Below are 24,083 nucleotides of genomic sequence, written 5' to 3'. Positions count from 1 at the left end.
GAAGGAGATGAAATAAAAATGATTGCGTGTTTTCTACATGTCTATACTTAACATTCATTTCCTCTGGATATGGGTCATCTCTATTTTTAAGAAACGGTTTGGGTCCTAATCTGAAAAATCTTACTGCCTCCCAGTCAGAAACAGTTTGGTGTCCATGGTGGGGTGTTGATTGTGTGTTGAGGAACAAGATGGCCATCAGACTTCTCACTGTCTTTGTAGAGATCTGGTCATGGAACTTACTCTCCCTGTCCCTTCTCACTGCCCAGCTGACCCCTAAATAAACTGCAAGGTGACAGGATAACACCACTCAGGGCTACAAGGTCAGCACTTTGCCATCTTGGACGCCTCCCCCCATCTAGATTCCTTCTGCCCGCTCTAAAAGTCATTGCTTGTGCTCTGGGGCACAGTCAGATAGATGCCTTATTTTCCAACCGGGTGAAAACCTCTGGGGGAGTACATCTGATAGGAGTACAGACCTGCAGCTGCCACCTGTGACCCTGAGATTGCTGAGATAGAAACCAGCACGAACAGAGTCTGGGGAGGTCTCTCTTTGTTGCAAAAGGCCCCGCCCTTTACAGGAAAGGACACAGGGCTTGGTTTAGGAGAAAGGACTCTAGTACAGGCTCTGCTTCTGACCAGCTGTGTCACTTAGCTAATTCTCTTCGTTTGGGGTGTTTGTTTCTTCCAGCTTCCCATTCAGTTAATATTTGTTTAGCAAATACTTTATGAGTGCCAGGCACCCCTGTCATGATGAACTTACATTGTCATGTTTGATAATGTCAAGCAATAAGAGTGCTGATAATCAAGACAAATACAAGGACTGTAAAGAGACTGGGGGAAGGGAAGGAGCTGGGCAGGTAGGTATAATCAGGGAGGACCTCCCAGCAGAGGTACCAGTGAACTGAATTCTGAAGATAGAGATCTAGCCACCTGGCCAAAGATGGCTTGTCCAGCAAAGGTTTGGGTGATGACTTCCAGACTGAAAGAACCATAAGCCCTGATGGAGCCTGAAACGAGCATGGTGGGCCCAGGGATGCTCAGAGCCTGGGAGGCTGAATGGTATGTTGGTGAGGGCTGGGCTCTGAGTGGTGCTGCTGGCTTCAGTTCTGAGTTTGGTTAACTAGTTACTTAGCCTGGGGCCAGTTACTACCTTTTTCTAACCTCATGTTCCTCATCTGTCAAAGGCAGTGATCTTAGGGCTGATCTAATAGTGTTTGTATGCACGTGTGCTAAGTTGCTGCAGTCGTATCTGACACTTTATGACCCTATGGACTGTAGCCCCACGAGGCTCCTCTGTCCATGGGATTTTCCAGGCCGGAATACTGCGGTGGGTTGCCATGCCCTCCTCCAGGGGATCTTCTCAACCCAGGGATCCAACCCCCATCTCTTATGTCTCCTGCACTGGTAGGCAGGTTCTTTACCACTGGCATCACCTGGGAGATCCCAACATCATTTGGGAGAGTATTAAATAAGATAATACTTACAATGTGATTAGCTCAGCAAATAATAAATTATTTTTATTATCATTAATTTTGCTTCTTAAAGTAAGGGAAGTAGTAGGTGAGTAGGAGATCCTATTGTTGTTTTGTTGCTTAGTTGTGTCTGACTCTATGGCAGTCCATGAACTGTAGCTCACCAGGCTCCTCCTCCTCCTGCGATTTCCCAAGCAAGGAAACTGGAGTGGGTTTCCATTTCCTCCTCCAGGGAATCTTCCCAATCCAGGGATCAAGCCCCTTGTCTCCTGCTTTGGCAGGTGGATTATTTATCTCTTGAACCACCTAGGAAGTCCCAGGGGATTCTGTTGGCTGGTAATTATCCTATATCAGGGGTTAGCAAACCTGTTTTTAAAGGGCCAGGTGATAAAATATTTTAGGCACTTCAGGCCACATGATGTCTGTCACAATCATTCAACTATGGTTGTGGTGGGAAAGTAGCCACAGACAATATGTAAATGAATGGGTGTGACTGTGTTCCAGTAAAACTTTATTTACAAAAACAGGTGGCGAGTACATAGAGTGAGATTTTTAGCACTGAACACCTGTGTGTAGGAAAGACGTAAAGGTCACAAATCAGTAACTTCAGCTTCAGCCTTACAAAATTAGAAAAATCATCTGAAACAAAGAGCTTTATACTCCAGGTTGCTGCTGTTTTTATTTTATTTATTTTTTGGCTGTACTGGGTCTTCATTGCTGCGCACAGGTTTTCTCTAGTTGTGGCCAGCAGGCTTCTGATTGCGGTGGCTTCTTTTGTTGCAGCGCACAGGCTCTGGTGCACATGAGCTTCTGTATTTTTGTCACCTAGGCTCTGTAATTGTGGCTCCCAGGCTTTAGAACACAGCTCAATAGTTGTGGTACACAGGCTTAGTTGCTCTGCAGCATGTGGTATCTTCCTGGACCAGGGATCAAACCCGTGTCCCCTGCATTGGCAGACGGATTCTTAACCAAGGAGCCTCCAGGGAAGTCCCTGTTTTTTGAACTGGGCTTGAGGGATGCCAGGCAAAGGATGAACATCTTATAACCTGTCAGGAATTCAGGAGGAGTTTCTTGTTATTACAGACTTGATGAACCTTCCACAGTTTCTCCTACACAGTGAACATTTAACAAAAGCATGAATGCTGGATTAGAAGCTCCCAGAGGGACGAGGACTTTGCTTTCTTTGCAGCTGTGCATCCAGACCCTGGAGGGAAGCCTGAAGTAGAGCTGGCACTCAAGCATTTGAATGAATTATTGGTACAGCATCCCTGGAGCCCAGATAGGCAGTACTGATCATCTCTAGGCTTAATTAAAAACTATGTCACTGAATGAGTGTTATTTAAAACATCATGAGGCCAGTGATGCCACTGGGTACCAATTTTCTGGTTGGTTTTTTTCCTTCCAGATGGCAGATGATCAAGGCCATATTGTGGAGGAGGGGCCTGAGGATCCCGAAAACAATGATACAGTTGATGCAAAGCCAGACCGGTCCTCTTTTGTCTCATCCATCTTCAGGTAAGTTTCCTTTCTCGCTGAGTTAAAGAGGAACCCCGGGTCACTTCAGCCTGTCATGCCTCTGTCATCCCCACTCACCCGTGTGAAAGGGGGCCTTCAGGGGAGGAAGTCTGTGCTGTGCGTGGGAGATTTGTGCAGAATCCTGCCTGCTATGTATGACAACACTGGGGTCCCCCTCTGCACTCCTCTGTCTCTAGGGTAAGCCCAGGTGTGGGGGAGCCAGGCTCCCCATCAGAGGTCAACTGCAGCCGGGCTCCTTTGGGAAAAAGCTTGGGCTACTGCTTCTGCCAATTGGGACCAGGCTTGGCTGAAAAGCCAAACTGGGGACCATGGGATAGGAGATTTTAGGGTAGCACTCTGCTGATTCCTACCGTTTACTTTTCCTTTTTTCACTTCTTAAATCCTGAGCTTTACATTTAATAATAGCAGCTTCCTTTATTAAGCCTTCATATGCCAGCTCAGTATTGCATGCAATCCTCACAACCCCAGTAGCTGGTTCTGTTGTTACCATCACTTAACAGGTCGGTAAACTGAGGCATTGTGAGGTTTAGTAGCCTGCCTTTGCGATGGCGGTGACTAAATGGTCGAGCTGGGATTAGAATCCAAGCAGTACCAGCACTGCTCACAGCCCTGCTGTGCTCTCTACTTAAAAGTACGGCTGCAGGGAAGTGGAGGGGCCGCTTACCTCCCCTCCTGAACGCTGGTCATGGAGAGGCAGTGTGTGGGGCTCCCTGGCAAGAGGCAAGGGTGGTCTGTGGTCAGAAGCATCAGCCTTCTTGCTAGCTCCTAAACCAAGCCCCACGTTGGAGAGACAGCAAGGGGGATAAAGTCTGAGGTTAGGGAGTGCTCCCCAGCAGTGCTCAGGAAGGGAATTGCTGGTGACGAGGGGCATGCTGGCTCCCTGCAACATCCCGCAGACAACCTTGGGTCACATCATCCCAGACAGGGCTCAGAAAAGTAGGAAGACCTCAGCATCCTAGATCTGCATTCCATTGGCACTGGTTGCCATTTAGGGCCAAAGATATCCCATGAGATGACCAGAAAATACAGCTCCAATTGCTGAAAACTTTTCAAAGTCATGAGGTCGGGTGGTCCAGGCTAAACCATTCCCCAGTGCAGTGGCCTTCAAATGTTTCTGCTCACATACCCCCCAAATAATGTAAAACTAAGACATACCCCCCTCATACACTTTACAGTGACAAAGAAATTTCTTGTCAAAATAGTTGCAAAGGATGTAATAGTATTTCTGTTTTCTCATCTCTCTTGAGTATTCAGGTTAAGTAAGTTGCCTCTAAGTAAAAGAGGAACTGGAATCGTGTAGTAGTCATTTCATAAGTCTTAGTAAAGCCTTTTGTTATACTTCCCAGAAATTATGAAAATGAAAAGGGTATTGTCAAGGCTAACATTTAAAAATCATCCCTTTAAGTGTATGGAGTCTGATTCTTTAGTAATTTAACCCATTAGAAATGTTCATGAACAAGCTGTCCTGTAACATCTATAATTTTTATGTTCTTTTTTCCCCCGAGCCCCTTTTTTGATTGTTTTCCCCCAAACCCCTTTCTCTCCACAGTATTTTATTCTGATGTAATAGACTTAGTTGCTTGAAAGTCTTTTATTGATCACCTCATCATACATCTCTTTAACATATATATGTATGCATATGTACATATGCAGAAGTTTGAAGACATTTTTCCAGGTTTTATGAGTATTAAAAGAAATTTCTCCTAAACTAAGTTATTGTTTTTTATTCACAGTTGACCCAAGCAAATATATGTTGATAAATTGTTAGTGCTGTTAAATCATTTTTCGTAGAAATAATTATCAAATATGGGAGGGGAGGGCCTATAAGAAGCTAGTTTGTGAGTAAATGGACAAATAATACTTTTTGCTAGAGTAAGAAAGAGTTTAGTATCATCGTTTTTTCCTGTCTTTCATTTTTAGAGATAAAAGTGCTGAGATACGGTGAATAAGTACATGGGATGGCAGGAGTTTTGTTATAATGTCACTTAATTCTTTCAATTCCTTCTCAGTTCTGTGCCAAAAATGACAACTCAATTATTTCCTTCTTCAATTGTATTGAAAATAAAGAACTGGAAATTACCTGACTTACAAAACAAATTGTTATTCAACCCTTGAGACCTTTAATTTTTTTCAGTTTCTGGGAAGTACACCAAAAAAGACTTTATTAAAACTCCTCAAATAACTATTAATTAAACCTGTTTCTGTTTTACTTAAAGTCAAGTTGTTTAACCCAAAATGCTCCAATAGAGATAAGATAATTAAAATCGCATTAATAAGTATTTTTCAGTATCATTTTGGTGAGATGCTTTTAAGCTGTCTGCTGTTTATTTATTTTTGAAAACTGGTCCTTTCTCCTCATAACCTACTCTCCTTCTTCGTTCTCCACCTGAGTTATTGACACAGTTCTTCAGCAGTCACCCAAGCCAGGTGGAAAGGAGGAAAGAAGGGAAGGGCACAAAAGCCAGTGCTGGGCTTTATTTATTCACTTATTTGTGATTAAGTGTTTGCTTTGCTCTCCAAGGACTCGAGCTCAGTGATAGAGTCTTTGGGAATAGTCAGGGTGTTAAAGTCCTTAAAGGAGAGTCACACCGCTCTCATTTCATCCTATCACGTGTATTTTTTAAAATATTTTTTGATATATAATTGGATCTAAACAGCCCCGTGTGGCCCCATATAGCCCTATTTCTGATGCCATCCTTCACCCTGATCAGACTCTTGTATAAGTATTCATAACGAGCCCCTACCTCCTCCTTGAGCACACCACAATGCGAGTCAGGGAGACTCATGGACACCGATGTTTGGCTGGCCCTTTGTTAGATGATGTGGCAGTTTCTATGTCATCTAAGATTTAGGGTGAATGTAAAGTCCACCCTTCTCTTCTGTCAGCGAGATGGGAGTTCGTAGAGGGGCGGTGGTATCGTACTTAGGCAGACCACTTTTAGGAAAAATACAAATGGAAATTCAGGGTCTGGCAATTCATTCACTTAAAAATGTCTGCATCCCTCAGAAGGTCTTTGAGTACCCTGGTTAGAGACCGCTGACTAGAAGACCCACCATGTTGCAAAAAATAGGTGTGGTCTTTGATGTGGGGTTTTTTTACCCCCATAAATTCTTTGGAAAGGTAAATAAGCCTGTATATAATCTATATTCTGGCCCACTATACCCTTTTTATGTATTAGTTTCTCAGTTTTTGCAACCCCATGGACTGTAGCCCACCAGGCTCCTCTGTCCATGGAATTCTCCAGGCAAGAATACTGGAGTGGAAAAAAAAAAAAAATACTGGAGTGAGTAACCATTCCCTGGTTCCAGGGCATCTTACCTTCTTTATAGTGTGGCTGATATTAACATTAGGCTTCATATTATCAAAATAAGTAGTAAGTACCCTTGCAAAATATTTAAATTCAATTCCATCTTCTGAACTGCTTATTTTAGTTGTATGAATTAATCCATAATTGTTGACTTACTAAATAGTATTTGAGCTACATTAAATGTCAATTTAATGTTGTCTTCATCCAGGTTGTGAAATATTAGTTGCTTATTTTCTCTGCCTTCACTCAGATCTGACCTATACCCACGTTAGATAGTATACCAGCCACCTACCAAACAGTTAAAATTCAATCAAAATGTATGACAAACCCTTAAAATTTAGATTTTTTTCCTCCCTTTTTTTGTTTGATTTTTTTGCTTTTTAGCTTTAGTAGAATAGAAGTTTCTTTCATCTAGTAAAGTATCTTTAAAATTTTAACCACTTGAGATACCATTTTGATCACTAATTAATTATTTCATTTGTTCATTAATTTTTTAAAATTTATTTATTATTATTTTTGGCTGTGCTGGGTCTCCTCTGGGAGGTAGATGTGGTTGCAGTGTGTGGTTTTCTCATTGCAGTGGCTTCTCCCGTTGTGGAGCACAGACTCTAGGCGTGTGGGCTTCAGTAGTTGTGGCACGCAAGCTCTGTTACTCCACCACATGTGGACTCTTCCCGGACCAGGGATCGAACCAGTGTCCCCTGCATTGGCAGACAGATTCTTATCCACTGAGCCACCAGGGAAGTCCCGTTCAGTAAACATTTACGGAGTGACAGAGAACGTAAGTCCCTTGCAGCAAGTCCCATAGTTGACTAGTGGCAGAGCCAAAATTTGAACCTCTACTCCCCTGCCTCTCAAACCGAGCTCTCAACCACCACTCTCAGTTGCCGCCTTATGTGCCAGGTCCCGTGTTGGGCCCTGGGTTTGCAGCCGGCAAGCAGACCAACATGATCAGTGTGGTCTCTGCCTCAGACACTCACACTCTGGTAGGGAAACCATACATGGAACCAGTAACTGAAGTGTGACGGTGTCAGGAGTGGGCAGAGCAGAGATGGGGGGAGATGGGCCGAGCCGGATTTTAGAAGGACTTGTCTACACGTCACAGAAAGGATCTGGAATTGGTTCTAAGGATGGGGAGGTCACTAAAGGGTTTAAGCCGTAGAGTGACTTGATTGATGATACCTACAGAAACCCACAAGATCACCGAAGCTGCAGCACGGAGGAGGATGCTCTGAAGACGGGTTTGTGGGGAGAGGAAGTGGGTTAGGAGCTCCCCAGGCAGAGTGGATGGTGTAGGTGGAGTGGGACGGGGGCCTCCAGGGCTTCTGAGAGGTAGAAGTTGTCAAATTTTGACCAAGTGGAAGGAGAAGCCAGACAAGAGGAGAGTGACACCTGGATCCCAGGGAGTGTTGAAGGCGGCTCGTGCCCACTGAGCCCTCTAGCCCGGCAAGGGGGTCAAGCCCTTTCTGTTTCCAGTGTCGGGGGGATAGCACTGCAGCAGCATTTGCTGCCTTTCAGTTCCTCCCTGACCGTGCCTGCGGCCTGTGGCTCTGCTGACCAAAACCTCGTGAGAAACTTGGATGGTGTCAGAGACCTCGTATATGATGGGGTGAAACTCCAAGTGTGATTAAGACAGGATGATCTGAAGCAAAGAGCGAGTGTCCCTTATCACACCTGGACTGTGGACATTCCACACTTACCGTCTGGGCTTTATGGATTCTGACTGGGGTTGTAATTCTGTGACTGGGGTGACCTGAACACAGCACTCGATGCTGGTTGTTTCCTGCAAGTCTGACAGGTGTGTGGCAGCCCCTCCGTGGTTCCCTCTGTGGAGTGTGGGGAACTTTGCATCCCTCACGCCAGAGGGGTGGGTGCAGGCTGTGGTGTGGGAGTGTTGCTGCTCTGGGTGCTCCCCACAGCTGATGGCAGGCACCTTCCCCCTCCTGTCCCATCCCCAGCTCCCTTCTCTAGGTGTCAGAATTGCAGGAAGGTAAGGCAGTGGACTCGATGGACATGAGTTTGAGCAAGCTCCGGGAGTTGGTGATGGACAGGGAAGCCTGGCATTCTGCAGTCCATGGGGTCGAAAAGAGTCGGACACGACTGAGCGACTGAACTGAACTGAAGGCAGTGGAGGGGGCAGTAGCACCCCATCTGTCTCTAATTGAGGACCCTCACCCTCCACTGGAAACCCCAAAGACTCCGGGAAACAAAAAGACCCCTCTTTTCCCCCAGAAGTCTGGCTGGGATGGATGCAGTGGCCTAGGTGGTCCCAGGCCCTTCGACTTGTCTTGGTTTTTTTTTTTTTTTTTCGTCTCACTGCCACTAGATGGCATGACAGCATCGTTTTATTTCCATTTCATTGCATGCATGCTCAGTCATGTCTGACTCTGCAACCCCATGGACTATACCCTGCCAGGCTCCTCTGTCCATGGGATTTTCCAGGCAAGAATACTAGAGTCAGTTGCCATTTCCTCCTCCAGGGGAATCTTCCCAACCCAGGGATTGAACCCAGGTCTCTTGAACCATCAGGGAAGCCCATTTCATTGGGCCCTGAGTAAGTGAAGTCAGTCGTATCCAACTCTGCGGCCCCATGGACTGTAGCCTACCAGGCTCCTCTGTCCTTGAGTAAACCAGACTATTCCTTAATTTGCATTTCTTAAAACACGAAACTTTATTAAAATGTCTTCTACTTATCTGATTACTGAAGTACACTTGGAAAAGACAGAGAACCTCAAAGTAAAAATATTCAGAATGTAAAATTTAAATTAGTAAAATGTTTGGACTTAGCAACTATATTCCGATAAACTTTTTTTAATAAAAATAGAAAAAGTTCCATAAAAAATTGTTTTAAATGAGCTAGAAGTAAGTGCTGCGTGCCCTCTGTTCTGTACCTGTTAATCTAACCAACTGTGGATTGAAAATATTGGGAGAGGGGGTTCCAGAAAGTTTCAAAAGGCAAAATGGATTTTCAGAGTGCCAGCAACTATTTACACAGCATTTATATTGTTTTAGGTATTATATAAGTAGTCTGAGGATAATTTAAAGTATAAGGGAGGATATGCCTATATTATATGCACACGGTGCTAAGCTGCTTCAGTCATATTGGACTCTTTGCAACCTCCTGGATTGTAGCCCATCAGGTTCCTCCATCCATGGGATTCTCCAGGCAAGAATACTGGAGTGGGTTGCCATTCCCTTCTCCAAGGGATCTTCCCAACCAGGGACTGAATCCCCATCTCTTAGGTCTCTTGCTTTGGCAGGCAGGTTCTTTACCACTGGTGCCACCTGGGAAGCCCTATATGAAAATACCACCCCGTTTTAAACACCATACTTGAGCATCCAAGGATTTTGGTATCCTCAGGGGTCCCAGAACCAATTGCCCTCAGATACGAAGGGACAACTGTGTGTGTACCATCTATGTTTATTATGAGCCATCATTTTTGAACAAGACTTCATGTCATCTGAGCACTGGAAGAAGGATTTCTCTTGATATTAACAGTAACCCTAGATCCTAGCCCAGGTTACCTGCCATCCGTGTTAACAATGTGGACCCTGCTCTGGATATAAGCTCAAGTTCTTAATGAATATCTAGGCACAGCTAAAATAGCTAGTAACCGGGAATAACTGTTCACAGAATTGTAGAGTATTGGGAGCTGCATGAGGCTGGGAGAGGAAGGATGGGGGCAAGCTGGAGGAGGAGGGACTTGTCAGAGAATAGACAGGTTATGGGGGACTGGAAGAGCCTGCCTGGCGGGGGTGGGGGTGGGGCACAATGCCACAGGGGAGTGATGGTCAGGCCAGGCCACACAGCACAGGTCTCCGTGGAGGCCCTTGAACAGGCTGAGTTTTGTCCCAGTGGCACTGCTGGAAGCCAGGGCAGATACAAAACCAAGCCCTGCCCAGTAGCCTGGAAGATACCCCTTCCCAGCAACACTGCAGCTGAGAAATCAGAGACTCCTTTCTGAGTCTCTCCTCAAGGTCACTATTAAAGGAAATAAAAAATGCAGAAAACAGATTGCACAGGCTCTCAAACTTCCCCGGGGCCTTGGTGGAGCCGGGGGTGTCCCTGCCAGGGGTGTGTTTACCCTTCCAGTTCCTGAGTGAGGAGGGCAGGAGAAAAGGCTTGTTTTCGAAGCTTGATAAACTCCCTACTTTTGAGGCTCTGGCTCAGATCCCGTGGGCTTTCCCCTCTGTGTCATCTCTGAGGTCCAACTTTTGTCCTTCCTGGAGTGTGTTTCATAAATAGCACTTGGTTGTAATTCTTCTTTCTCCTGGGCTGCAGCTTGAGTTGCCCCACCAGTAAGTGTTATATGTAAACAGGTCCCTATTTTGTTTTTAAAAAGTGCTCTTTGTGTGGTTATAAGAAAGATCCAGGTGGCCTGCCTGTTCATTTGGAGGGGGGTGGGCGAATTGGAGAAAAGCAGAAACAAAGCAGACTTTAGCTTATTCCAAAGACTGTGTCCCTAATTAAGCAAAAGTCATTCAGTCATACTTGTTGATTGAAGCAGACCAGGTCCAAGCACCCTAAAAGAAAAAGAACTTTAAAGTATACCCAGGCAGTTTACTTTTTTTTAGTAAAAGTAGCCTTCAAGTTCAGACCCTGGAATCCTGGAGGCCTGTCTCCCAATTTTTTATATAAAGAATAATCATGGTTTAATTAGTTGAAGCAGTGATGGTATTGCTTAAAATACCAGTGCAGTGCAGAGTTGGACAACTCAGGTTCAGATCCTGGCCCTGAGTCCCACTCTAGTTGAGTAGAGTGTGAGTAACTAGAACAAATTTTTTGGCTCTCTTGAGCCTCAGTTTCCTCATCCATGTGATAGAAATACCAATAACATCCACTGGGTTGTTGGTGAGAATTAAAGAACCTGATGAGGGAGAAATCTTAGAACTGTAATTTCAAACCAGAGAACTCCTTGAAAGGTAATTTATCCAGTTCCCCTTCTGTAATGATCAAAGCAAGTGAAGACCAGAGAGGTAAAGTCCTCTATTCACAGTCACCCAGCAAGACCAAGACCCAGGTCTAACTTGGGGTCATTGCATCAAGTGCCATCCACAAGTGCAGTGGCATCGAGCTGTTCAACCATATTAATCCACCAGCGGGGCGGTTTTTTTTCTTCCACCCAAGTGGGTCAGCAAATTTAATTCTTCATTGAAACTGCTCCCTTTCTGCTTCACTTCAGCTGAGGGATGGTATACAGACAGCATTTCAACAGGGCTAGCGATGGGCTTTCTGATAAAGGGGGCCATGTGACCATTTCAGGAGCAGCAAGCCACACCTCTGAAACATGATCAGGCAGTCTAAAACTTTGAAGCCATAACTTCTACATGTATAGATGATTGCTCTTCTAGAAGAGAAATAACAAGCTATAATGTTAGCAGAAAAAGTGAGGAAGGAGTTCGGGAGAGAATGGATACATGCACATGTATGGCCAGGCCCCTTTCGCGGTTCACCTGAAACTGTCACAACATTGTTCATTGGCTATACCCCAATACAAAATAAAAGGTTTAAAAAAAGGGAGAAAGGGCGGTAAATAGTAATAGAACTTTTCAAACACCGTTAGCATAGAAGTCCAGTAATAAAAAAGTCCTATGAGAATAAGACCCATTGTTTCCCAAGGGAACTTGTAGTCACAGTAAGAAATGTGCATTATGGTCTTGCATGATCAAACCCCAGCTCACTGGTGCTTAGGGCTTTCTGTCTGGCCTACAGCTGGTAAGATGACTTTGTAAACTCCGCGGCTAAAAGTGGAAAAGGTAGATGAAGTGGTTCTGAGAGAATCAAAACAGAGTGTCTGAGCTGTTCTCAGTTCTGGAGCCTGCAGCCACAATACAGATACCACTGGGTCTCCCACTTTGTTCTAGGCTATTTAAAGAGAATTCAGTCCTTCATTTCAGCTGAATGATTTTTTTTTAAGTCGTTTATCAGTTTTTATTGCCAGAGGTCTCTATTCTTTTTTAAAGGAGGAAGTTGGAAATATGGAGGCTGATAATTCTTCTCCTTAGCCTGACTTTAAACTGACTTTCTTTCCCAATATAAGTGTATATTTGCAAACGTAGTTTCAGAGTGGAAGGAATGGAGCCAGTTTTCTCTCCTTCATAAACCTGAGGATGGCAAGTGATTAGGAGGTTTGCCCAGGAGAGCAGATGTTGTAACTCGACTTCATCAGCTTCACACCTTTCACTTACTGTGACCCTGAACCAGGAAATTGAGAACAGCACTGCTGAGCTATTTGCTTAATAATCTGGGTTTTTATGTGTTCACCTCTTCCTCATTGCATTTGGAGGAGTGAGATAGGAAAAGTGTAGTCATTTCCTGAACCATTTGCTTTTTTCAGGACCCTTGAAAAATGATTATATGCCTTATTTGAAAATTAAGGTGCTTGGTATACCTCTATGGTCTTTTGTTTTATTACTTACAGTACTATCTTGAGTATCTTGATAAGGAAAAAAAATAACCTTAATGAATTTGAACTCTGATTGAACACACACTCACTTCCTACTTTTCATTCACTTACATAAAATTTTACATCTTTTCGCAGTTCCTATGTGTGCTGTTTTGCCACCTTTTTGTGCATTTGGCACTTCGGTGGGTTGCCTACATCTGCATGCTCATCACTTTAAATAGCTGTGTAGTATTTTATTCTCCCTATCCTCTGTCCCCTGCTCGGCCATTGCCCCATTGTTTCTAGTTTTTCACTCTTAAAGATGGTGCTGCTGGGTGCATCTTCGTGGAAGTGTGTGGGTTTTCCCTTGGGCCCCCAAGTTCCTGGAAAGTCACTTTTTCTCTAGGGAGCCGTCCGGGAATAGGGAGGAGGCAGCCACGTGGAGCCTGGGCATTTCTGCCGGTCAGCAGAGAAGGGGGAGGCCAGTGTGATGTTCCCAGCCCCAGTGTGAATGGTCCTATGGAAAAGTCCAGCGTGCAGTTCACTGCTGATTCAGTCACAGGCCTTCAGGGCCGGGCGGACTGTGCCAGTCTCCTGCCCCTGCTGAGCTCCGAGCATGTTGAGTTTTTATTATTTCAGGGAAGAAGGAAACTCACTGCCGGTCATCGCAGGGCGAAGCGTAGTTCTGATGCAGAGAGGGGTGCTTTCGGATGGAGACATGAGGTACCACCTTCACTCTTTTCCTTCCTCTCGGTCTTGTTCTGTGCCTTGGTGTGTCCCAACTGCTGGGGATGCCCTCTCCTTAAATCTTGAAACCATGAATGAATCATCGCAAAAATATTTAGACAAAGCAGCTATGAAAACCGGAGCTCTGGTTCCCATTGAAGCAGCCCTAGGGAATTGTGTGCCTGGTGGTGTGTTTACTTTCGTGTTGATGAATGTCTGCAAACAGAGCTACTGGGAATCCTATTCATGGAGACACTTTAGAAAATAAATAGGAGCGGGTGCTTATATATTCCCTTCCAAATATAGAAAGGTATAATTCACATTTTGAGCAGCCTAGGGGATCTGTAAGAAGATAAAACCTGTATTTATTCACTCCGGTGATGGGGAAAATTATACTTGTGCCGAGTGTATTATAAAAATTTATTGTGCACCTTCTGAAGTTTTTTTACTTCTTTGTAAAGTAGGCACAGTATTTTTATCCTATAATGTTTTCTGGTATGAGTGACTGTGGATTTTTCAAGGAAGTCTTTTTGTATAAATAACCATCGGAGCTTGGTTGTAATTCTTTGTCTCTTGATGTTGCTGAAATGACTGAGTTAGCCATGCACTGTGAAATTTGAGGTTCTAAAAAATGGCTCTCAATCTAAGAGGTTAGAATTACCTAGTTCCTTCCTGATAATCAGTGCTGGCATTAGCTGTGTTCCTAGCAGAGATTTGAGCTTACTGGAATGCATCTGGAAGTTGAAAATAGTGGTCCTTCCCCATATGAGCGAGGAACTACATCAGCAGGCAACATGAAGGATGGTGAGGAAGCACCATAGTCAACCAGCCTGCTTCTGTAAATTAGCTGCTCATTGTATCTGAGTGCACACTTGAGCGCACTTCCTAAGTCAGTCCTTCTGCTGGGCCTTCGTGGCTCTTGTGATCTTGCTTGTCTGGCCCCAATTAAGCATGGTGATTTTGTGGTCAGATTTGTTTTTTTAAAATCTGCAGCCAATTGTGTAACACATGAGCTTTTAAGAGGATTTTGGAACTTTTAATTCACTGGTTTATGAGAGCCTTGCAGGGTTCAAAACCAGAATCCAGTGTTTCTCCTCGGCGCAATAATCTTGGCCAGTGTGTTCAGAATGTAGAAAGGTCAAGTTAGAGACTAAGTTTATCAGCACAAAATCAGCAAAGGGAGGGGACAGAATGGGGCCTGGGGAGGGTAGAATGGGATGGCATAGAATCTGGCTTTGAAAGTACCCTGGCTGGTCTTTATTTGTTACATCCTTCCATACCTCTCAGTTGTACTTTGTAGAACAAATGTGGGTAATGATTATTAACAGACTTCTTAAAGCATTAAACACTATTGAAAAATATTAATGGAACAACAAGGCCCTAATGTAGAGCACAGGGGACTGTATTCAGTATTGTGTGGTAAACCATAATGGGAGAACATATGAAAAAAAGAATATATATATTCAGATATGTGTATCTGAATCACTTTGCTGCACAACATTGTATATCAACTATAGTTCAAAAAAATAAATTTTAAAAATGTATCAGTGATCCTTGTTCCTGGTGACTTGGGGGATATCTGTAGTGGTTCCTCCACCATTTATGCCATTTGTCAGATTCAGGAGAAAGGCTGGTTTCCATTGATCTGGACTGGAGCAAAGTGCAGGCGTCCACCTCTTGGGGTCTAGTGTAATAGCCGTTTTCACATGTGCTAGCATCTCCTGCAGAAAAGCTCAATGAACCTGAGAGGACAAGAACAGCCACTTTTAGAAAATCTTATCTTCGGGGGAGGATCGTCAGCTTTAGAAGTTTTTAATCTGGATCCTTGAAAGCTTTTTATCACCCTGTCCGTTCCCTCCCTGGCCCCCACCCTTGGAGAACCTGCGCTGCTGAGGTGTGGACCAGACCACATTCATCTCTGTGCACTTGGCTGATGGATTGATACCATCTCTTTGGAGCTTTTGAGGGTCTTATGATTCTGTCCAGCAGCAGTTGTTTATCTAACAATCTGCTTGGCTCTGGCCATTGATCTCCAGACAGTAACTTTATGAGCTGCTAACGCTGGGATGGCAGAGCTCCCCTCCCCACACTCTGCTGATATGAGTTATGGGGCCACCAAGGCAATGCTGGAGACTCGCTCAAACATTGTGCAAACAAGGGCACATCAGGATGACCTTGCTTGCAAAGAGGCGTTTCCTGGAAGTGTCTTGGTTGTTGCTGTTAATTTCGGTTTAATGTTCAGCTCAGCTGTCACCTCTGTCACCTTGCAGATTTCGTGGAGAGCCATAAATCCCACACGTGACCCTAAATATAACCATGCTGCTGACCCAGGGTGCCTTCCACAAGGCCGTGGGTCCCCGAGGCATATCTGGTGTGACCTTCTGGCCCAGAGCTAAGGGGCCCAAAGGCTGCAGCCCTGTGAAGAGTGGCATTTGATAGGGTGGACAAGCTGGTGCTTCCTACCTTGTTTAGGAGGGAGAGGGACTGGTCTACCCTCCAGGACTGGGACCTCTGCTTCCACTGGCTCTGGAAGTAACCAAGAGGCTTGAAGCAAGAGCAGAGACAGGAGTGAAAGGTCAGGGTCAAGAGGGCCCAGACTAGTGCTAAGGCCCTCAGGCTTCAGAGGGTGTGACCATCTCCAAGAAAACACCCAGGCCTGGGGATCAGAGCCTGGATCTAGGGCGAAGCCTGGGCATCTGTTTTAACAGAGAAACCCTGGAATAAGGTGTTAGACCGCAGAATAAACCTGGGCACTGCCACTGTCTAGCTTTGTGATCTTGGACAAGTTAATGCAATCTGTTCTATGAGTTATGGGGTTAATGCCTCATTGAGTTATTGTAAAGATTACATGAGATATAATATGTAAAGCAGCAAGTGTTCAAAAAGTGGTACTTAGAACTGTATTTATTATTGTTGTTACTGTTGACGCATAGACGAGCAAGAAGTTTAGAAAGTTAGGGAAAGAGGTGAAATTGCAGTAGAAAACAGAAAAATGGGGTGTTTGGGGACGTCTCAATAGTTTGCACAAAAAAAGTATGAATCCAAAAATTTCAAAAAGGTAATGTTCAAAACAGACCTGATCTTGAAATTCATTTGCAGCAAGTGATTTTTAACTAGTAAATAATAACTTTAAAAAAATCTTTGAATAGTTGCCTTATTCATAGATACAAAAAGAGATATACAGTCAAAATTCCTCCTCCTTCCTACTGTCCTACCCTTGGCCCCTGGAACACAGGTAATCACTTTTGACGCTACTTAATAAATAACATGGGCTTCCCAGGTGGTACTAGTGGTAAAGAGCCCACCTGCCATTGCAGGAGACGGAGAGGTAAGAGACTCAGTTTGGATCCCTGGATTGGGAGGATCCCCTGGAGGAGGGTGTGGCAACAGACTCCGTATTTCTGCTTGGAGAATCCCACGGACAGAGGAGCCTGGCAGGCTATGGTCCATAGGGTCACAAAGAGTCGGATGTGACTAAAGAGACTTGACAGGCACGCAGGTGATAAGTAACATTCGTAATAATAATGACATTTATTTACAGCTTACTACATGCCAAACACAGTTCTAAGTGCTTTGTGGGTATTAACTTGTTTACTAGCTTTGAGGCAGAGGCTGTTATTGTTCTTTTTACAAATGAGGAAACTGAAGCTCAGAGAGGTTAGGCTAAGTAACTTGCCCAGGATCGTTCAGCAATGTGCTGGAGCAGAGTTTCAAACCCAGGCAGTCCAGTCCCAGAATCTGTGGATTTATCCTTTGTATCATCCTACAGGAGTCTCTTTATGCAAATCCAAGTGAGATACTAATTTTTCCTGACAGGTAGCACAGTGTTCTCACTGTTCTTCTGCTTTGTTTTGCTCTTCAGTTAATGCTACTTATTGGAAATCATGCAACAGCAAGACAGACAGAGCCTCCCCATTATTTTTTAACAATACCGTTTGGTTTGGATTCAAGACCTTCTCTTTTAGAGTCCATCCAGGAAGTATAGACCGAATTGGATCTTGATACTTGCCCTGCTGGTTATTATAAGAGGGAGTGGCTAATTGAATAAACTTAGGTCTGCCAGCCAGGTCTTTTCATGGAGGCTTGCTATTATTAAGTTTCAAAATTGGAAATGGGAACCGTGGGAGGGAAAAAAATAATGGAAGAGAACTTCTCCAAAAGTATTTCCAAACAGTGTTAGGTGTCAGACACAAAAGAGCAACTTGAGCACAGTGATTGTCCGGTGTCCTGCGGAATCAGCGCCTGGGGCTCCCTAACATAAGCCCCTCTCACGAATCAGTCCCCTTCCTATGTGTGAGGCTGGCCCAGTTCATGTCTCTGCCACAGCCTGGCAGCAGTAATGGGCAGAGTGGGAAAGATGGCGCAAGAAGGAGAATGGGGTGGAAGGGAGCTAGATAATCCCCAGGAAGAGGGACCCTGAAGCCTCACAACTAGCAGGTGGTAGACTCTAGTCTCTTAGACTCTTTCTTGCAGAATATATCCATAGGCGACAGTCTGTAGTCCACTTGGGTTTTGTTTGTTTGTTTTTGGTTTTTCCTTTTTGTTGCTTTTGGCTGGGCTGGGTCTTCATTGCTCTAGGCAGACTTTCTCTAATTGTGGCAAGTGAGGGCTTCTCTCTAGTTGCAGGGCAAGGGCTTCTCATTGCATGGCTTCTCTTGTTGCAGAGCACAGGCTCTAAGTGTGTAGGCTCAGTAGTCATGGCACATGGGCTTAGTTTCTCCAAGGAGGCATGTGGAATCTTCCCCGAGGAGGGATCGAACCCATGTCCTTTGCATCAGCCAGCGGATTCTTAACCACTGGACCACCAGGAAAGTCCAGTCCACTTGGTTTCTTCCTGGCTCTTTTCCCCTGGTGACTTCTCAACAATCGTTTCCTCCTCTTGCTTGTCTCTTGTTACATACGTTAAACTAATTGTCAGGGTTTGCTTCCCCAGACTTAAGCTACAGGTGGAGTTTTCTCAAAGCCTGTGCCTCTTAGCAAGATAAACTTGATGGGATTGAGTTGATAATCACTCTCTGATGCACATCTTTCGTAGAGAAAGACCTGAGTTTCATTTTAACAAAAAACCTATTTGGGTTAGAAGGAAAAAGGAATACAGACTGACTCAAATCCGGAAGGAGGAAGCAGATATGAAGTTCATTTTGAAAATGAGATTTCAGTTTAGGGGAAGAATGTTGTTGTTCTTGTTCAATCGCTAAGTCGTGTCTGACTCTTTGTGACCCCATGGACTGCAGCGCTCCGGGCCTGCCTGTCCCTCACTGTCTCCTGGAGTTTGCCCAAGTTCATGTCCATTGAATCAGTGATGCTATCCAATCATTTCATCCTCTGCTGCCCTCTTCTCCTTTTGCCTTCAGTCTTTCCCAGCATCAGGGTCTTTTCCAACAAGTCAGCTGTTTGCATCAGTTGGCCAGATTATTGAAGCTTCAGCCTCAGCATCAGTCCTTCCAATGAGTATTCAGGGTTATTTCCTTTAGGATTGACTGATTTGATCTCCTTGCAATCCAAGGGACTCTCCAAGAGTCTTCTCCAACACCGCAATTGGAAAGCAACAATTCGGCGCTCAGCCTTCTTTTTGGGGAAAGAGTAAGAAAGGGAAGTTGTCCTTACCTCCCTTAAGATATTTAATCGGGATGAGAATCACATTTCATATTCATTTTTAAAGTACTTTTTAGAACCATGGAAAGTATTTTCTTTAAAGTGTGTATCTTTACATGCACACTTTTGTGTTCCTATTTTTAAAACAGTTTATTTTCCAAATTCTGTTCTGATAGAAACTGAGTCCTTTTCTTTAAGGTAACTTATAGCTGAGCCTGTTTTTCTATGTTTTTTTCTTTTTGGCTGTGCTGTGGCTTACAGGATCTTAGTTCTCTGACCAGGGATCAAACCCTTTGCCCTCAGCATGGATAGTGTAGAGTCCTAACCACTGGACGGCCAGGGAATCCCCAGAGCCTGTGTTTCTTATAAAAGATACTTGCTGGTGTAGTTTTGCTTATCACCACTGAGGTTGGGTTAATGGCAGCCTAAAGATACCACAGCTTGTTTATTATTTGGATATCATTGTACAAATTGCTTGAAAATAATCTATGTTTCAGAAAACAGTAAAATTTTATCTCTTAAAGGGCTTAAACGTGGCCTCCAGCCTGTCAGACTTAATGCTCCTCTTGTTAGGGTCTTTGTTGTTTAGTGGCTAGGTCATGTCTAACTGTTTTGCGACCCCATGGACTGTGGCCATAAATTAGCTAAAGACCTGTCAGGAGTCAGTGAGAAAATGCAGATATGAGAGTTTTATCAAGATAGCAGCCCATAAGAAATACTGACATGCTAATTATTGTTATATTACATATAAAATGGGTGTGATTATACCCCATCCTTCTACCTCAGAGGTGTCAGTTGAAGACCAGAGACTCTGTAAATGTATGGAATATGGTGTAGATATTTTAACTTGCCCAGAGAACACCATCCGTGGAGGTCATTGACACAGTGGCAATAAGGAAGCCAGTCCTGCTCCTCCCCAAATGGGGTGTCCTTGACCAGTACAGAAACACTTTTGCTGACACTCATCTCTGAGCTTTTATGGAGCCCTTAGAGTGGGAGAAGACTCCACGGGAAGACCTGCTGTCACCGAAACTCCCCACTGTTTTGTGACAGTCACAGAGGCCCCAGGGAATTCAAGAGAGGAAGCTGATGTTCTGTGAAAGCAGAGACTCACCGACCCAGGGCACACGGGATAATGCAGACCTCTGTCTGACCCCAGGTCCAGGGCTCTTTTGTACTGCCTCTCTGGGGGAAATTGTTTAGTCGCTCAGTCGTATCCAACTCTTTGTGACCCCATGGACTGTAGCCCACCAGGCTCCTCTGTTCATGGGATTCTCCAGGCAAGAATACTGGAGTGGGTTGCCATTTCCTTCTCCGGGGAATCTTCCCGACCCAGGTGTTGAAGCCGTGTCTCGTGCATTGAAGACAGATTCTTTACCACTGAGCCACCAGGGAAGCCCTGGGGGAAGTAGGATGAAGGAAAATTGGCATCACCCCTGTAAACAGACAGGAAACAAAGGAGAGGGAGTCTTTAGAAGGTAGGAGACCAGACCGAGGACATTTCTCTTTTAGAAATAAAATGATACAACACAAGAAATTTGACCTTATAAAAGTAGAAGATAAAGTCACGTTAAAGCTGAAAACAGCAATAAGGAATCTGAATGTTGAACTTACACAACTCATCTGTAATCTGGGCCAAAGTAGGAGGGGAAAGGCCACCTCCTTTCAGATTCTGATAAACTCAGGTAACACTGAATGAAAACTCAGAGTAAAGGACCCTTGGACCAGGGAACAAGCTCAGCTTTTACTTTCATTTTACTTATTCCAACTTTTTAAAAAATTTGTTTTAATATGAACCATTTTTAAAGTCTTTATTGAATTTGCTACAGCATTGCTTCTGTTTTAAGTTTTGGGTTTTGGCCGCAAGGCATGTGGGAGCTTAGATCCCTGACCAGGAATCGAAACCTCATCCCCTGCATTAAAGGTAGTCTTAACCACCAAAGAAGCTCCTTCTTCCAACTTTTGATCAAGCTTTGGGAGAGTGGTGGACACATCACTCTGTAACAAATACCCAAGGGCATAGGACTCTGGAACTCTGACTTGAAGGAGGAGACCTGGGATGGTCCCACTCCGCCAGTCACTTCTTGGGTGACCTTGGACAACTCCCTGCCTGTCTGTGGACCTCAGTTTCCATGTCCGCCAAATAAGCAAACAAAACCTGATTCATTCATTCATATGACATTTTTTAAATCCTGATTGTGCCAACTAAAACCTTTCTTGCAGTATTTAGTAGAAGTGGCAGGAGTGGATATATTTGACTTTTTCCTGATCTCAAGTGGGAAGCATTCAGCCTTTCATTATTAAGTATGTCATGAAAATTCAGTTAATTATCAAGTCAGAAAAAACAGGAATTTTGGAACTTGAGAATTGTACCCCGGGAAGCAGATTCACAGAAAGCTCTGAGAACTGCTCTACCTGTTAGTCAAAGGCATGATTATATACATTTTTGAGACACGGGATTGTACATCGAAATTGCATACTGGGGGTTTTGGTGGTCCAGTGGTGAAGAATTCACCTTGCAATTCAGAGGACACGAGTTCAATCCCTAGTCGAGGAACTAAAGTCCTGTGTGCCGTGGAACACCTAAGTTCTTACCCTACAACTACTGACCCTGCATGCCTCAACAAAGATTCCACGTGCCACAACTAAGACCCAAAGCAGCCAAATAAATAACTTAATTTTTTTTAAAAATGACATACTGGTATTTCACATGAAGTTCACCAAAGACACATAGCCCAGGTAAGCACATGCAAAGCCAGCAGCAAGTCACCATGACCCCCCGCAGAGTCAGGAAAGAATGCTATATACATTGCTAGCATCAGAAGAAAAAAGAAATATTGATCTTTGCAGCTGAGCTGGCAGCCCCATCCTATAAGAGCCCTGGTTAATGTATAATGCAGAGGCTTACTGCACATTAGGAAGCGGAGGGAGGCCCAAACAAACACAGAGTTTGTGTTTAATTTTTTCATGCCCTGCCTAAAAATATAAATTTCATTTCATTAAGTATGATATTAGCAATGGGTTTTTCATAGATGCCCTTTGCAGGCTGAGTTAGTTCCATTGTAATCCTAATCTAATTATCATTTTTCTCATAGCAGGGTGTTCAGTTTAGTTCACTCACTCAGTCGTGTCCAACTCTTTGAGACCCCATGGACTGCAGCACGCCAGGCTTCCCTGTCCATCACCATCTACCGGAGTGTGCTCAAACTCATATCCCTTGAGTCGATGATGCCATCCAACCATCTCATCCTCTGTCATCCCCTTCTCCTCCCACCTTCAATCTTTCCAGCATCAGGGTCTTTTCCAGTGAGTCAATTCTTCACATCAGGTGGCCAAAGTATTGGAGTTTTGGCTTCAGTATCAATCCTTCCAGTGAACATTCAGGACTGATTTCCTTTGGGACTGACTGGTTAGAAGTCTGTCACTGTTTCCATTGTTTCCGCATCTATTTGCCATGAAGTGATGGGACCAGATGTGATGATCTTAGTTTTCTGAATGTTGAGTTTTAAGCCAACTTTTTCACTCTCCTCTTTCACTTTCATCTAGAGGCTCTTTAGTTCTTCTTTATTTTCTGCCATAAGAGTGGTGTCATCTGCATATCTGAGGTTATTGATATTTCTCCCAGCAATCTTGATTCCAGCTTGTGCTTCATTCAGCCCAGCATTTCGCATAATGTACTCTGCATATAAGTTAAATAAACAGGGTGACAACATACAGGCTTGACGTACTCCTTTCCCAATTTGGAACCAATCTATTGCTCCATTTCCAGTTCTAACTGTTGCTTCTTGACCTACATAGAGATTTCTCAGGAGGCAGGTAAGGTGGTCTAGTATTCCCATCTCTTTAAGAGTTTTTCACTTTGTTGTGATCCACAGAGTCAAAGACTAGTGTAGTCAATAAAGCAGAAATAGATGTTTTTCTGGAACTCTTTGGCTTTTTTGATGATCCAGAGGATGTTGGCAATTTGATCTCTGGTTCCTCTGCCTTTTCTAAATACAGCTTGAACATCTGGAAGTTCACAGTTCATGTACTGTTGAAGTCTGGCTTGGAGAATTTTTTTTGCTAGCATGTGAGATGAGTGCAATAGTGCGGTAGTTTGAGCATTCTTTGGCATTGCCTTTCTTTGAGATTGGAATGAAAACTGACCTTTTCCAGTCGTGTGGTCACTGCTGAGTTTTTCAAATTTGCTAGCATATTGAGTGCAGCACTTTAACAGCATCATCTTTTAGGATTTGAAAAAGCTTAATTGGAATTCCATCACCTCCACTAGCTTTGTTCGTAGTGATGCTTCCTAAGGCCCATTTGACTTCTCATTCCAAGATGTCTGGTTCCAGGTGAGTGATCACACCGTCCTGGTTATCTGGTTCATGAAGATCTTTTTTGTACAGTTCTTCTGTGTTTTCTTGCCACCTCACCTTAATGTCTTCTGCTTCTTTTAGGTTCATACCATTTCTGTCCTTTACTGTGCCTATCTTTGCATGAAATGTTCCCTTGATATCTCTCACTTTCTTGAAGAGATCTCTAGTCTTTCCCACTCTATTGTTTTCCTCTATTTCTTTGCATTGATCACTGAGGAAGGCTTTTTTTTTTTTTTTAATTTTTATTTATTTATTTTTTTGTCATACATTGATATGAATCAGCCATAGATTTACACGTATTCCCCATCCCGATCCCCCCTCCCACCTCCCTCTCCACCCGATTCCTCTGGGTCTTCCCAGTGCACCAGGCCCGAGCATTTGTCTCATGCATCCCACCTGGGCTGGTGATCTGTTTCACCATAAATAGTATACATGCTGTTCTTTTGAAATATCCCACCCTCACATTCTCCCACAGAGTTTCAAAAGTCTGTTCTGTATTTCTGTGTCTCTTTTTCCGTTTTGCATATAGGGTTATCGTTACCTTCTTTCTAAATTCCATATATATGTGTTAGTATGCTGTAATGTTCTTTATCTTTCTGGCTTACTTCACTCTGTATAAGGGGCTCCAGTTTCATCCATCTCATTAGGACTGATTCAAATGAATTCTTTTTAACGGCTGAGTAATATTCCATGGTGTATATG

General features: G+C 44.0%; 1 protein-coding gene across 3 annotated transcripts in view; it reads left to right on the top strand.

Annotated features, from left to right (window-relative positions):
* Positions 1-24,083, top strand: part of CASP7 (caspase 7) — a 41,966-nt gene that overhangs the window by 4,401 nt on the left and 13,482 nt on the right. For 2 of the 3 annotated variants that reach the window (XM_043476221.1, XM_043476220.1), the window contains exons 2-3: positions 2,878-2,987; positions 13,342-13,425. In XM_043476221.1, the coding sequence (XP_043332156.1) occupies positions 2,878-2,987; positions 13,342-13,425 (194 nt within the window). The remainder of the gene's footprint in view (positions 1-2,877; positions 2,988-13,341; positions 13,426-24,083) is intronic. The other variant, XM_043476222.1, reaches the window with a different exon arrangement.

The sequence above is a fragment of the Cervus canadensis genome, chromosome 8 (genome assembly GCF_019320065.1).
Source record: "Cervus canadensis isolate Bull #8, Minnesota chromosome 8, ASM1932006v1, whole genome shotgun sequence".
Taxonomy (NCBI): domain Eukaryota; kingdom Metazoa; phylum Chordata; class Mammalia; order Artiodactyla; family Cervidae; genus Cervus; species Cervus canadensis.
The sequence above is the reverse complement of the archived record's forward strand: the minus strand, read 5'-3'. Positions and strand labels throughout refer to the sequence as shown.